Consider the following 16,447-nt stretch of genomic DNA (forward strand, 5'->3'; position numbering starts at 1 on the left):
AGTTAATCCTGTATCACTACTTTACCAAGGGCTGTGTTCTTTCCTGCCAGAACTTGGCCCCATTCAATGACTTTGTCTGCAAATCAGGACAGCTACTTGGGGAAAGTGAGTGAAAGTTTTGGGTTTATGGCTTAAAGAATGGACAAATAGGCCGGGCATAATGGCTGCTGTCTGTCATCCCAACACTTTGGGAGGCTGAGACAGGAGGATCACAGGAGTTGGAGGCTGCAGTGACCTGTGATCACACCACTGCATGCTAGCCTGGGTAACAGAGTGAGACCCCATCTGAAAAAAGAAAAAGAGTGGATAGATAAATTGAGGTGGCTGAGAACTGGAGGATACTTAAATACACTTTCCATTTGCTGACCACTTTCTTTCACTTCTGCAGGAAAATGACTTTGTCTCTGAATGCAGAATATCAGCAGAGATTCCCAAGCTTTGAACATTTGCTGTACTGTCTTGGCTTTTGCCTGTGTTGTTTTGTTTGTAGCCTGCTAAATAACTCCCTCTGACATCGCTATTTTGTAACACCCTTTGAGATAATGGTGCAATATCTAGTGTATTTAAACAAATGTAGGCTCAGCAGTCTCTTGGGTAGAATTTTAATTTCATTGATCTGCAATGTTCTTTTAACATCTAAAAGGAGCCCTGTGCCACCAGTCCTGTGAATTGTTCCCCTGTTATCATGACAGCAGATCACATTGTGTCCTGAAATGAGAAGGTGGGGAGATGTGTGCAGATAGCTTTAGAAGTTCTCTTGATGGGCACTTTCTAGGTAGTGACACACATTTAGAAATCTGAGAGCTTTGTTCTGTATCTAAGTTTCTTCTGTTTTAATCTTTCAGTGCACAAGGGTCTGGATCCCTGACTCTGATGAGGTATGGCGCTCAGCTGAGTTAACCAAGGACTACAAAGAAGGAGACAAGAGCCTGCAGCTCAGACTGGAGGATGAAACGGTAAGAGCGAGTCCGGGGCGGGGGTGGGGTGGGGCGGGGAGCTCAGGTGTGCGAGGAACAGGAGTAGATAGTACATTGTGGGCTGGAGTTTTCCCTGGACATTGGAGCTCCTGAGCCCTTGGATTCTTTCTTGTTGCTGTTGATGTATGTGAAAGTGCTAAGCCAGGAAGCCGCTTTATGGATGTCACACAAAAAATAAGTGCTTATTGGGGTTAGCAGCTGAGAGATCATTGGTGGTCAAGGCAGGAATCTTCTCAGTGGAGTGGAGGGAACAGGAGGTTGAGACCTCACTGGGAAGTGAGGGAGAGGAGCTGCTACAAGGGTCCCTACGGGGTACAGTGGTTGGAGCCAGCCTGCCTGGGTTGGGATCCTGGCTCAGCCATCACTAGTTTTGTGACCTTACATCAGTTCTCAATCTTTCTGTGCCTGTTACTTCATCTATAAAATGGGAGTGCTAGTTTATCTAGGGCTGTTTTGAGAATAAGATGGGTTAATATGTGGCAAGTACTTAAAATAGTGCCTGGCACATAAGTGCTCCCTATGTGTTAGCTGCTGTAGTGAGCATTTTTTATTTTTTGACCTTCAGACTGTTCCTTTCAAGTGGGAAACAAGGTAGTAACTGTGAAATTCTATTCCTCCTAATGTGTCTGATTTAGTTTCCCTTCTCATGAGCCTTTTGTGACCACTGCCTCTGCAACTGGTGCATTTCACAAATAATGGATGCTCACCCTATATGCTGTGCCTGGTCCCAGGGGGCACATGGGTGAACGGTTGTGGCCCTGCTGTTTCAGATAGCTCAGTGCTAAAGGGGGGCAGTGAACATGAACACAAAAGTGAGACAAAGTATTACGATAAATGGCAGTAGGCATGGAAGTGAGTGCATGAGGTATAGGAGAGAAAAGGAACCCACTCTTTTTATTTTTAAAGAGATGGGATCTCACTGTGTTGCTCAGGCGGGCCTGAAACTCCTGGGCTCAAGTGATCCTCTTCCTGCCTCAGCCCCCAGAGTAGCTGGAACTCCTCTTGAGGAGACAGGGTTTTGGGAAGGAGTTGGCCATGGAAGATTCAGGGTGCGGTGACCAAGAGTAGAGTATTCCAGGCAGGAGCTGTGTGTGCCCAAGCCCTGAGACCTTGTGTTCCAGGAAAGGGAAGGAAGCCAGTGCATCTGGGAGCTGTCGGGGAAGGGGACGGTTGGGTGGCTTGAGGCTGAGGATGCAGGCAGAGGTAGTTCATGCAGACTTTACAGTGGGGGAGATGACTGGGAGAAAAATAGGTTTGGAACAAAATGGTTGGTAACAAATTAAGAGTCAGCTTTGAGATGGATTGAGTTTGGGCTGCAGAACAGACATTGCTTGGAGAAAAGGTTCGGATTGGAGAGACTATTTCCTCTCTGAATGGCAACAGCACTAAAAGTGTGCACCATATCCTCTGTCCTTTGATCATTTCCTGCCTATTCTTGGTCTTGTCTCCTTTTCTAGATGGTTGGTGATTAACTTGATTGAACATCCTACTACTAACTTCTGTTTTATATCAACTTAAGCATATCACTTGGTAAACCTGGAACATGAGCTTGTTAGACAATGTCTGTACCAAGGTGTGCACCCCTCACATTCCTCTTCCTAGTAGGCAGCCTTCGCTAGCCGCCTCTTGCTTTTGAGATGTGAAGCACAACTCCCAACAGATGGAATTATGTTTGCCATGTTGAATAACTTCCCACCCCACGCCCGGGAAAAAAAATGAAATTAGTCCACCCACTTGAATGGTGTATCTTCTACTCTACTCCAGCAGATTGCATTTCAGTTGATCTTTTCTAGTGGGTGGGTGTTTTTAAAAAGTTGCACGGAGGTAGTGAGGAATGATCTGCCATGTTGCTAAAACAGAGCAGATGCTTGCCCACCCTGCTGAAAATGAATTTGGCCCTGCATGACTAATCCTGGCAGCTGCCCAGACCCCATCTCCACCTTCCCCTGCTATAAGGCCAGGCAGCATGTAATTGGAAGGAAAGCCTGGCACTGGAGATTAGCAGCTCTCAAGAAATAATCGGCTCTGAACATCTGAGTCTGTCCAGGTTGCTCCTGGGCAGTGGCTTGTCCACGGCTGGCTCTGAGCTATCATTACGAGTGACTTAGTGGAGCTGTGGACTAGAGGCAGGAGCACAGAAATTACGTGGCCAGACTTTGAATGCAGAGTCTCCCCTGAAGCTGAAATTATCCATGGTGTACTATGCTGGCATGAAAATCTGCCCCAGCAGCCTCTTCCAACCAACCTTGTGCATCCTCCCTCCCCCTGAAGTTCAATGGTGTGGGTTTCACTGCATCAGCAAAGGATTAACATCAGTTAGATTATCTTCCAGGAAGACAATGATATTCCTAACCTCTGACTTATGATAGGACTTTCCTCCTGCTTGCTAACTTGTCCCCTCTTCAAGACAGTCAAGCTTCTTTCTGTGCCTCTGAAAGGTTTTTTCACTCTTGCTTTTGCTCATTCATTCATTCATTTCTATTTTGGTAAAATATATGTAGCATAAAATTTACCACGCTAACCATTTTTAAGTTAAAATTCAGTGGCAGTCAGCGCAACTCAGTGGTATTTACATTGTGTAACCGTCACCACTATCTTTCTTCAGAACTCTTCCTCTTATACAACTGAAACCTGATCCCCATTAAACACCAACTTCCCAATCTCTTCTCCCCCCACAGCACCTGGAAACCTCCATTCTACTTTCTGTCTCTTGAGTTTGATGATCCCAGGTACCTCATAGAAGTGGAATCGTACAGTAGTTGTCCTTTTGTATCTGGTTTATTTCACCTGGCATAATGTAAGATGTTTCATATTGAAGTCAACAAGATGATAAACTTCTTGGGGGAATAGCATCTTATACCTTTTTCTCCCCAGAGCCATGATGGGTACAAGGTATCTAGGTGTGCCAACTCTTAGCACAAGACTGTTTTTAGAGTGGATCAGGCTTTCAGGGGATGCAAAACTCGGTGATGAGGTAGCTTCTGCATGTTCTTCTTGGAGCACCTCTGTGCAGGCCAGGCCTTCTCTCTCCTGGCCCCACCTCCCTTTCTGACTGCTTGACTCCTGCCCTCTAGTGTCGGGGAAAACTCTCCTTGTTTCCATGGCTTTTAATTTAAATTTCATTTTCCAACTGAGTTTGTATATACTGTCTATCACCCACCTTGTTGATGAGTACTCCCTCTGGGCAAGGCTCTGACTTAGCATTCATGAGTGAGAGGAAGACAGGGGAGCATGTGAGCTTTTCAAAGAGTAATGCACTCTATCGTCTCAGTATTTCCAAGCCCACCCTGACATTTGGAGGGCCAGGGCAAGAGAATGTAACCCTACATCCATTTAAAGTATATTTTATCAAATTATTTAAATCTCATATTTTTAATTAAAAACATTTTTAAACATTTAATATTTTAAAAATAAAGATAGTTGCAATTCTATTCAATCTCTATCCAGCTGCCAATATATAGAATCACTATCTTGGTTTGGGCATGTTATACCTGCATATATGTGTAAACACATAAGAATAGTATGAATTGTTCAGTATTGCAAAGCATTCCTCCTCTGTCATGTTGCAGGGGTTGCAAATACTTAGCACCCCTGGAACCACGACAAGAGCATGTGGAGAAGCAAGGACTTGGACCCTTGGCCTAATTGGAAAATGATAATCCATTATGTAAGAATCTTTTGCATGTGCTATCTGAAAGGAAGAATAATGAGTTTGTCCTCCCTTTTACCTAAGCCTCTTTGCTGCCTGATTCTTCCCCACACTCCAAAGCATCATTTCTCCAGTGCTGGCAATATTACAACCCATGAACCTCAAGGCAGCTGGGAACTGTTGTCTTATTTCAAGAACACAGGACAAGGTGTGGAGAAGCGTTTCTCTGAGGCCTGAAGATGTTAGTCACCAGAGCGGTGTTGAGCATTTCAGATCATGCTGTGACAGCACTGAATGTTGATCCCAAGGACAGGGGCACACTACGTGTTCTTTAATGATTTATATCTTGTGATATTTAATGCCCTCTGCAACACAGTGTCAGGGAAGGGGTCCCTCTTGCTCAGGTCTAAGGATGGTGCTGAACATATGAAGACATTATAACAAAGTCCTAATCAAAGATGGTTCCTCATGTCAAGAAGCTATAGTCTCACAGAACCACTAGGACTATTGTCCTTGCATATTGGTGCACTCAGACTCATTCACCTTGAGAATGCAGAGTGCTTGTGTACTTGATGCAACTTAAATGCCTGCTGTGCACACATCTGGCAAAACCAGAGAGCTAAGAGTGTCTGAGGATACCCTTCTGGAGCTAGCAAAGCTTCTTAGTAGAGGTAGAGTTTGATTACTTCTTCTTTTAGCTGGCCATTTTAGTTCTTATAATGCTGGTTTTTGGGTCTCCTAATAATTTTTATTTTTATCTTTATCTCGCTTTCAATTGCTCAGTTATGGTTATGTTGTACATACACAAAATGTTTTAGCTAGCATAAAGTATAATGCGTATAATTATCTACTGGTAATATTGCTTCCACTAATTAGTCATCTTGTCTAAAGAGTCAAAGTATAAAAAAAAAAGTTGTAAAATACACATAACCATTCAACATTTTCACTGTTTAAGTGTACAGTTCAGTGGCATTAAGTATATTCACAATGTTGTGTGACCATCACCACCGTCTGTCTGCAGATGAGTACCCTTGAAGCTCTTTGTAATTTATTGTCATTGACCTATTTTTCCTGCTAATTTTTTTCCCCACAGGTTAGGATGCTTTGCCCAGCTGCTCCAGATTAGAGATGAGTGGGGCAGCAATTTGCACCCCTGCCCCGAACATTTGGCAATGTCTGGGCACATTTTTGGTTGTCACAACTGTCATGAGGAGGATTTGCTACTGGCATCTAGTGGGATGCTTCTCAGTGCTCTGTAATGCACAAGGTGGCACCCCCACAACAAAGAACTATCCAGCCCCAGATGTTAACAGTGACAAGGCTGGGAAACTCAGGTTTAAGCCCATAAGGAAAGTGGTCTGGTCTGTTCATTGCTGGAGTACACCAAGTTAGGAGTTAAACTGGGGCTTTATGGTTCTGACAGAATGTGTAAGCAGTGCAATAAATTGAAGTCAAAAGATTAACTTTGACTCCATATTTTTATGCTGCTGTAATCTTGTTTATAATTCAAACCTCTTAATTGTGTGTTGACCAGGCAGTTTATCAGTAGCTTTTCATTTACAGACTTTTCTTCTAATTACTTGCATCACTGTTGATTCATCATTCATTCATTAAAAATTATTATTGAGCAATTATGTGCCAGAGTCTGATTATACAGCAGTAAAAATGACATATCTGTACCTCTGTGAAGTTTTCCATCCAACTTATGACGAAAATATACAATATAGGGTTAGGATATGAAAAACTCAATTTCAAGAATCTGTAGAAGTCTTTCTAAAACAGTGGTGGCCATGGCAGGATATTTGACACTACTCCACCTACCCTCGTATCTGAGTCTCAGTCCTCTAACTTCACACTTTTTTTTCTATTTTTTCTGAGATGGAGTCTCACTCTGTCGCCCAGGCTGGGGTGCAGTGGTGCAATCTCGGCACACTTCAACCTCTGCCTCCCAGGTTCAAGTAATTCTTGTGCCTCAGCCTTCTGAGTAGCTGGGATTACAAGCATATGCCACCACGCCCAGCTAATTTTTGTATTTTAAGTAGAGATGGAGTTTCACCATGTTGGCCAGGCTGATCTCGAACTCCTGAGCTCAGGTGATCTGCCAGCCTCTGCCTCCCAAAGTGCTGGGATTACAGGTGTGAGCCACCATGACTGGCCCACACTCTTTTTGAAACTCTTTTGGATACTACTTGGATTTTCTGCTGACTTCTCAAAGCAGGAACACTTAGGGTGGCAGAGATGATACCTTCATGCTTCTCCATGGTTTCTAGCCCCCTTGCAGTTCAGTGGGACCCTGTGATTACTTTTGTTGAGTGGGCGCTAAGTAGAACTGATGTCGATCACTTCAGGTGGAAGCAGAGAAGAACCCACGGGAGTTTGCTGTGCTCTTCTCTTCCTCTGCCTGGTGGCTGTCAGGCAGCATGTTGGTGTCAGTGTGACCTTAGAAAGCAGAGCCTCAGTACCAGCCAGCCTTGTGCACCTAGCATAACTGAGAAATAAACCTTTGCAGTATTAAGCCACTGAAGTTTCAGAGTTAATTTGCTGCTTCTTCATAACTGAATTTCCTAATTGGGAAGGTTACATTAATCAGAGTATTTTATTTTTCAAGTAATTGAGTGTCTGTGTTGTGCTTCGTGGTGCAAGAGGAAGAATAAGAAGGTTCTCTTTAAGGAGAATAAGCTTTCTGGGGACTGGAGAAGATGGTGATAAAACTTAAGCACAGGACTGTTAGAGAATGAGAGACAGCAGAACAGTCATTAAATGTGTTTTTTTGTGCTTGTCTAGGGCATAGCACAAAACAACCTTTTAATGCATATTAAATGAAACTAGAGCCACATGCTTGCTGCTGTAGTGAGGGTAAGTGGACTTAAGCTTTGAGGCCTTCTCTTACCTGGGAATAGAGTTTCCTTAACATGGTTTTTCTTCTAGGATAGCTGTTGTAATGCGACAAATGAGAAAACCCCTGCACCCATGGACCTAAGTTAAAAACCTTCAGCCAATGAAGTTGGAAGAACCCTTGAAGATTGCTGAAACTAGGCTTCCCATCTTACAGTTAGGGAAACTGAGGTTCCTGGAAGTCAAGTGATGGGCTCAAGGCCTTACAGAACTTGGGTTCAGTTCTTCTCAACTTTGGCTGTGCATTAGAAACCCCTGGGGAACTTAAAAGGCAAAGCCTAGGTTTCAGCCAGACTAATTAAAAAATCTTGGGATGGGATGTAGGTTATCTTTCTTAAAAGCTCTCCCAGGGATTCCAGTGTGCAGGGAGGGTTGAGAGCCACTGCTTTTTTTGATGGACCAGGACTTGAATACAGGGGTTAACTCCTATTCAGTGCCATTTCCACCTCTGGGTCAACACCAACTGCTTGCCAGCTGGTAACCCTATTTTTACTAGCATATCTTTTTTCTAGATCTTCTGGTTCTATGGGTAGATAATAAAAGCCAATTCTTTCTCCTCTTCTGTCCACTGTATGATTATTATTAGTTCCAAATCTTTGGGACTGTCATTCAAAGATGTTTTTGTGATTATACCATCTTGCTGTTATACTATGTAACACAGACATAGATTGAGGTATGGGAGAAGTTATCAGTGAATCAGACATTTCATTTAACTAATATTTTTTGAGCACCTACTAAGTACTATAGGATCATAGGCCCACAGGGCTTAGAACAGTCTAGGCCAGCGCTTCCAATAGAATATTGACTGTGGTTCTGTATCTCAGTTGTCTAATGTGTCAGTCACTAGCTACATGTAGTTATTGGACCCTTAAAATGTGATGTGAAAGAAAATAAACTCTTGGAGGCCGGGATCGTGGCGGCTCACACCTGTAATCTCACACTTCGGGAGGCCGAGATGGGTGGATCACCTGAGCTTGGGAGTTCTAGGCCAGCCTGGGCAACATGGCAAAACCCTGTCTCTATCAAAAATACAAAAATTAGCCAAGTGTGGTGGCATGTAACTGTAGTCCGAGCTACTCGGGAGGCTGAGGCAGGAGGATCACTTGAGCTCAGGAGGCAGAGGTTGCAGTGAGTCAACATTGCCTCATTGCACTCCAGCCTGCGCAATAGAGCAAGACTCTGTCTCAAAAAGAAAAACTCTCAGGACTCCAAACTTACTGTGCCAAAGGGAAATTTAAGCTTAGGAACTGAGTCATGCAATACTACTTTTCTTCTGTTCCCAAACAGCTGTAATTTTGCAGCCCTGTGTCATAGCCTCATCTGTAAGACGTGTTCCCACAATGATAGAAGACCACATTATCTCCCCAGGTGGCTGTCCTCACAAATTGCTTACAAGGAAATTTCTTGAGTCCCTAAATCTTCAAGGGTACATATCACCCCTATAAACAAGGCCTACAAAACTGAGTTCTGTTGACTCTCACCATGACAATGTCAATTACCAGCTTATCTTCACAGGTGCAGCACAAGGACAAGACCAGAAATCATCCCTCTGCCTACTCTGAGACAAATGCACCATGGACTTTTTCATTTTCTCCGTCTTTTCACATGTAAAATATGGATTTATTGAGGCTAATCAGAGCCTCACAAGAATGTAACCATTTGTCTCACTGCCTACCCTCCCTCTCCCTCCTTTTTTCCCCCTCTTGCTTGCTCTTTCCCCTTTAAATACTGAAGTTCCCAAACCGCCTTGGACAAAGCATAGGCTGCAGATCTCCTGCATCTTACGTTTTTCCCTGCCTGCATCCTCAGCCTTGTGTAGACAAACCTCTGTTAATCAAGACCTACCTCAGTCACTTTGTATTAATAGTGGCTAGTGTGACTGAGAAACTGAGGTTTCAGTTGAATTTAATTGTATTAATTTCACTGAAATACTCACATGGGGCTAGGGGTTACCCTACCGGAGAGCTCAGGTATAGACCAATTCCCACTGTAGGCCTCCTGCCACTCTCACTCGTCTAGTCCCGCTTGTCAGGCAGAGACCAATTGGGGACCCCCATCTGTTCCTGATTCCCAGCTCCTAGTTGCAGAAAGGAGCCAAGGTCCACTCTGAGTGGTGACTAAGCATTAATTTTGTGATAAATGTTAACATTTATCCTTTTCACATCTAAAGGCCCAGTTATTATGGAGTGGATGGAATCTTTTGTGCCAGAAAGTTCATGGCCCCGATCACTGTCATAAACACTTAGATGTCAAATAAAACCATATTAGCTGTAAATGCCAGACACTAGCAGCAGTATTAGAATCAAATTCCTGTTACAGAAAAAAATCTGTTCTCAAGTCTGTCACTCCTGCGTTCCCTCTGGATGTCCACATACCCAAGAATCTGCAGCTTTGGCTGCTGAGCTTGCAGCCCCCACCTCTTTTCTGCTGCTCTGGGCATTTTTACTCCTTATCAATTTTACTGAAACCAGTACCACTTGTTTATTTGTGGATGCAGTTTTCACAGAACTGCATGTGTGTTTGCCTCCACGTGCTTTTTTTAAAAAATTTTTTTATTGCCATAGGTTTTTGGGGAACAGGTGGTATTTGGTTAGATGAGTAAGTTCTTTGGTGCTGATTTGTGAGATTTTGGTGCATCCATCTCCCAAGCAGTATACACTGAACCAATTTGTAGTCTTTTATCTCTCACCCCTTTTCCTCTAAGTCCCCAAAGTCCATTGTATCATTTTATGCCTTTGCATCCTCATAGCTTAGCTCCTGCTTATGAGTGAGAACATACAATATTTGGTTTTCCATTCCTGAGTTACTTAGAATCTCCAGTCCCATCCAGGTTGCTGCTAATGCCATGCATTCCTTTTATATATTATATATAATTTATCTATTATAAATATATATTATATATATATCTATTATAAATATATATTATATATATCTATTATAAATATATATATCTATTATAAATATATCTATTATAAATATATATTATATATCTATTATAAATATATATTATATATCTATCTATTATAAATATATATTATATATATCTATCTATTATAAATGTCTATTTTATATATATTATAAATGTCTATTTTATATATATTTATCTATTATAAATGTCTATTTTATATATATCTATTATAAATGTCTATTTTATATATATCTATTATAAATGTCTATTTTATATATATTTATCTATTATAAATGTCTATTTTATATATATTTATTATAAATGTCTATTTTATATATATTTATTATAAATGTATATATATTTTATATATATTTATTATAAATGTATATATATTTTATATATATTTATTATAAATGTATATATATTTTATATATATTTATTATAAATGTATATATATTTTATATATATTTATTATAAATGTATATATATTTTATATATATTTATTATAAATGTATATATATTTTATATATATTATAAATGTATATATATTTATTATAAATGTATATATGTATTTATTATAAATGTATATATATTTATCTATTATAAATATATATTTTTTCTATATATTTATAAATATATATTTTATATATAATATATAAATATATGTATTTATATATAAAATATATTTATATAAAATATAAATATGTGTATTTATAAATATATTTATATAAATCTGTATTTATAAATATATTTATATTTATAATATATAAACATATAAATATATATTTATAAATGTATTTATATTTATAATATATAAACATATAAAAATATATATTTATAAATATATATTTTGTTTATATAATATATAAATATATTTATGAATATATATTATATAAACATATAAAATACATATTTATAAATATATATTATATAGACATAAAATATTTATAAATATATTTATATATTATATAGACATAAAATATATATTTATAAATATATAGTATATAAACATAAATATACTTATAAATATATTTTTATATATATTTATAAATATATTTTTATATGTATTTATAAACATATAAAATATCAATTTAGAAATATATATTATATAAACATAAAATATCAATTTATAAATATATTTATATATATTATATAAACAAAATATCAATTTATAAATATATTTATATATTATATAAACATATATAAAATATATAAATATATTTACATATATTATATAAACATGTATAAAATATATAAATATATTTACATATATTATATAAACATGTATAAAATATATAAATATATTTACATATATTATATAAACATGTATAAAATATATAAATATATTTATATATAAAAACATATAAAATATCAATTTATAAATATATTTATATATAAACATATAAAATATCAATTTATAAATGTATTTATATAAACATATATAAAATATCAATTTATAAATGTATATATATTATATAAACTTATATATATATTTATAAATATATATATTTAAACATATATAAATACGTATTTATATAATATATAATATATAAATACGTATTTATATAATATATAATATATAAATACGTATTTATATAATATATATAAATATATATATACACACACCACAATTTCTTTATCCACTTGTTGATTGATGGTCATTTGGGTTGGTTCCAAATTTTGGAATTGTGAGTTGTGCTGCTATAAACCTGCATGAGCAAGTATCTTTTTCATGTAATGACTTCTTTTCCTCTGGGTAGATACACAGTAGTGGGATTGCTGGATCAAATGGTAGTTCTACTTTTAGTTCTTTAAGGAGTCTACACACCGTTTTCCATAGTGGTTGTATTAGTTTACATCCTTGGGGGAGAGTTGAAGAGATTCATATGAGAATCGAGAGGAGGCCAGCATTTCTGCCTCAGGAGTTGAAGCCACTGGGCTCAGGTCCCAGCTTTTTAATCTGAAAGAGGAGTGCTCAGGTCCCGGCTTTCTAATCTGAAAGATGAGCTCTGTGGCTCTGCACCTGGTGGTCCCTGTGCTGCGCGCTCAGCTGGATGCAGAGCCCGGGAGAGGAGGGCAGCTGTGTTCCCTCAGGTCCGGGGACATCTCCACCAAGGTGTTGTTGGGATGCTTTGTGGGGAGGGAGGTCTGATTAGAATCCTGGTGATACCACTAATAGTGGATGAAGAAGCCTGCAACTCTAGAATTGAATGAAATAAAAATCAGCCCTCGGACATTCTCCATTTCCCCCTGTTCCCACCTTTTGGAAATTTTTCTGCATCATCTACATGATAGTTAATTGTTCACTGGTTTCCTGTATAGACAAAGTTTAATATAAGTAAAAAACCTTTTCACAAAAAAAGAGCCTTCATTAATATAAAGAAAAAACAGGAAACTGTATAAAGGAAATCCCACTAACAGAGATAACCAATGATATTTTGCGCGGTCATCCATCTAGGCTTTAATACAGGTTTAAATAAAGGGAGTCCTCTTACAATCTTTATTCCTATAGCATACTTTTTTTTTTTAATTCAGAAGAATGCTGTGGGCAGCTGCCTGACTGTCCCTGTAGTTTTTCTTTCACTGTCTGTAACTTCAATGAGCCCATATCTTGTCTCACTTGTGAAATTATTTCATGAGACCAAGGAAGGAAGAGTTCATCAATGAAAAATTCTGATTTAGGTATTGCCTGCTGCCTTCCAGAGATAAACCAATCTGTCCCCACAAGTGGTGTACCTGTTTGTCTGCCCTCTTCCTTGTTAGGGTCTTGTCAGTCTGATAATAGTGCTGATAATCTTTTACTTGAATCTCTTTGGTTACTGATGAAGTTGAATAGTTTTTCATCTGTTCATGTGCTATTTTGTGATTTGTATTTTAGGTACGATTTTCTGTTGGGGTGTTGGTTTTCTTTTGAAGTTCTTATAACTCTTTGTATATTAAGATTAGGAATTCCATCATATAATGCAGAATCCCTGTCCCCTTTTCCCCTTTCCCATTTGACTTTGCAAATGGTAGGTTTTATGATAGGTTTAAAGTTTTAAATTATAGTCAAATTTATGAATATTTTCCTACATGGCTTTGGCTTTTGCATAATTCTTCAAAAGTTCTTACTTCCAAAACTTACACAAATACTTGCCCAGTTTTAAAATTATTTTTTATGTTTGTTCTATCTAAACTTATTTTGGTAAGAGAGAATAAGAATACTGGCCTAATTTTTTTTCCCCTAAATGGGTAGCTAATTTACTTATCAATGCTACTTGGAAAGATCCTTTTAACCTTTTATTTGCAATTTAACATTATAACATACAAATTTTCTCTATGTGCTTGTGTTTGTTTCTGTATCTACTACACTTGATTTATCTGCCTATCTTAGCCCTTTCATTGCTGGGTTTATTAATATTCCTTAAGATTTGATAACCAAGTCCCTCTAAAGATAGGGTGGGAGAAACATTGATATTTATATTATCTTAAAAGTCAACTATTACTCCAGTAAATTGAGTCTGTGTCCATAGAATTTCCTAAAAGGTTTATGTAAAACAGAAATTCTTAAAATATGATCTAAAAGCCACCTGTATCAGAATTACTTGGGAATGTATTTTAAATTTCAGGTTCCTGAACCCTGCCTCAGAATTCCTGGTAAGTAAGTTGGGCTCAGGAAACTTTTTATAAGCGTCTCAGAAGATTTTTAAGAACACCATAAGAATCTTAGCACTCAGATAAAACATGGTGAGCAGCAGCCAAGTTCCTCCTGTTTAAATGTTTAAAAACATCCCCACCACCTTTTTATAAACTACCTGTGTAGATGTACATGTGTGCATACATGTACTGAGAGTTACAAATGTATCCTGTCGATGAACATTTTTGAGTACTTAATGTTGTCCAAGTGCTAAGAATACAAGGATAACACCTCGCATCTGAGATTTGACCTTAAAATATGTAATCCTACTCCCTGATTATGCACATATATCTCAAACTCCTAATATATTTTAGGTGAAAGCAAAATTACTGCCCTAGAAGAACGTGCAGTTAGTTGGGGAGAAATATACGCACAAATGGTTCAACTTGAGGCCACTTATAGAGGACAGTTCATCAGATACAAGATGATCCAAATAAAAATGGAGCGTGTTTGTTAATGGGGGAGAGCATATGAAGCACCAGCAATAAATGGGGCCAATCAAGGAAGTTTTTCTAGATGGAAGAAAGAACAGTATTCCAATTGCAACTGAAATTAAAGACTCAGTATTTTTCCCTTAAGAAGCAATAGAACACTCTCTTAGACCTGGTTATGTTTCCAGAGCTATGTGTGTCAGTCTTCTACCTTAATATCCTGGGGTTATGTTATCAGCAAATTTTCCATCTGGACTGGTCTCTCATGGCAACACAGGTATTTTGTTCAGCTTGTCTTTCTTTAAAACATTACTTATCTTCATTACTTACTATCATGTTAAGATGGTGATTCCAGCTAAGAAGACAGGACATTGAATACAGACTTTATGCTTCATAACCACCTTTTTGTGTCTGCTACTTGCATGTCTTTAGATTCTGGAATACCCAATTGACGTACAACGCAACCAGCTGCCCTTCTTACGGAATCCAGATATCTTGGTGGGAGAAAATGACCTGACTGCCCTTAGCTATCTTCATGAGCCTGCAGTTTTGCATAATTTGAAGGTCCGTTTCCTGGAGTCCAACCATATCTACACTTACTGTGGTAAGTAGGGGGCATCTGTTGGCTGCATGCGTTGGAAAGTGCTTACCAGCTTTAGACTTGCTCAACTCAGATGCTTAGGAGTCCTCGTTTCACTCTCATTTGTAAGTATCTCTCCACTGAGACCCTTGAAAGGTTTGCAGTCAGTGAATGTGGCTTAATTAGGCTGCCCCAGTCTCTGTGGGATGATTGGTGTTAATCATGGATCAACCAGGGAAGAAATGGGTCACACCATGTGGTGCGACTGGCTTAGCTCAGTCCTTGGAGTCCTGGGAGAGGAGTAAGTACAGCATCGTGCCTGAGCTGGGTGCCTGCTCTCATCACTGAACCCTTGTTTTGTTTTGCCTTGTTTTATTTTCTGCTTGAAAAGCCTGCTTTTCTGTGATCTTCTCACTTGCCTCTGTACTGACATAACACCCAACGAGTATTTGTCAAAATAGTGAGGAAAATTCGTAACATATTTTAAAAGTCCTGAAATTATATTTGCTTTTCTTAAAACTTCTCCTTTCCTATATCACAAATTCTGATCTCTCTCTCTCTTTTTAAAGAGTATTGGTAAGTGACATAGCAAAAATAGAACTCTATAAACTGTTGTTTGAGAGGCAAATTGAGGATCTGGTTGGGGATTCTGGCTGCAGGGCTCCTTTGTGGGAGTCGCTCCTTTGTGGTCTTGTCCTGGGAGGGAACGCCTGGCATGTACCTTCTGGTCTTGCTCATCGTCATAAGTGACACCTCAGGCAATCAGAGGTTTTTCACTTTTATATTCTACTTTGGTTTGGAATTGATAGTTTTAGCTACCAAGTTAGGGTGAGTTTTTCTTCCAGATTTCAGGAGCTGTCAATAGCAGGTTTATTCCAGTGCTTGAGAGCTGTGGTTTCCCAAAAGCTCCTTCACTCCAACTGCTGGTGGGAGTTTTATTTGAAATAAACTGTCAATTATCAGAGCCTTTAATAAGATATTTACTTCAAAAAGGAGACTTTTAAAATTCGACTCCTATTTTAGGAGAAAAAGATAAGTGACCATCAGGTTCTGTTTTTAAAGGAATACCCTCTAAGATGTCCCAGTGTCTGTACATATGTATCCAAATGCATCTTGACTCCTCCAGTTCAAGCTGTTCAGAGTGACTGAATGGCACAGAAGTCTGAGTCGTCCAGGAAGCACTAGATGCTGCTCTGGAGGGGCCAGGATGTTTAAGGAAAACACGTGACCTCGGAGTATGATACGGAAATGTGAATTGCATGCTACGTGCATTAGAATCTTATAGAACTCTAATAACAAGCAGAACATGTGAGACTGTTCCTAAGAGGATT

The 16,447-nt window shown here is 38.5% G+C and overlaps 1 protein-coding gene across 4 annotated transcripts in view; it reads left to right on the forward strand.

Moving 5' to 3' along the window:
- The window catches only part of MYO5B (myosin VB), a 363,462-nt gene that overhangs the window by 138,709 nt on the left and 208,306 nt on the right, over nt 1–16,447 (forward strand). For all 4 annotated transcript variants that reach the window (XM_063639552.1, XM_055299641.2, XM_055299651.2 and 1 more), the window contains exons 2-3: nt 846–956; nt 14,969–15,140. In XM_063639552.1, coding sequence (XP_063495622.1) covers nt 846–956; nt 14,969–15,140 — 283 coding nt within the window. The remainder of the gene's footprint in view (nt 1–845; nt 957–14,968; nt 15,141–16,447) is intronic.

This window comes from Symphalangus syndactylus, chromosome 1 (genome assembly GCF_028878055.3).
Source record: "Symphalangus syndactylus isolate Jambi chromosome 1, NHGRI_mSymSyn1-v2.1_pri, whole genome shotgun sequence".
Classification (NCBI taxonomy): Eukaryota; Metazoa; Chordata; class Mammalia; order Primates; family Hylobatidae; genus Symphalangus; species Symphalangus syndactylus.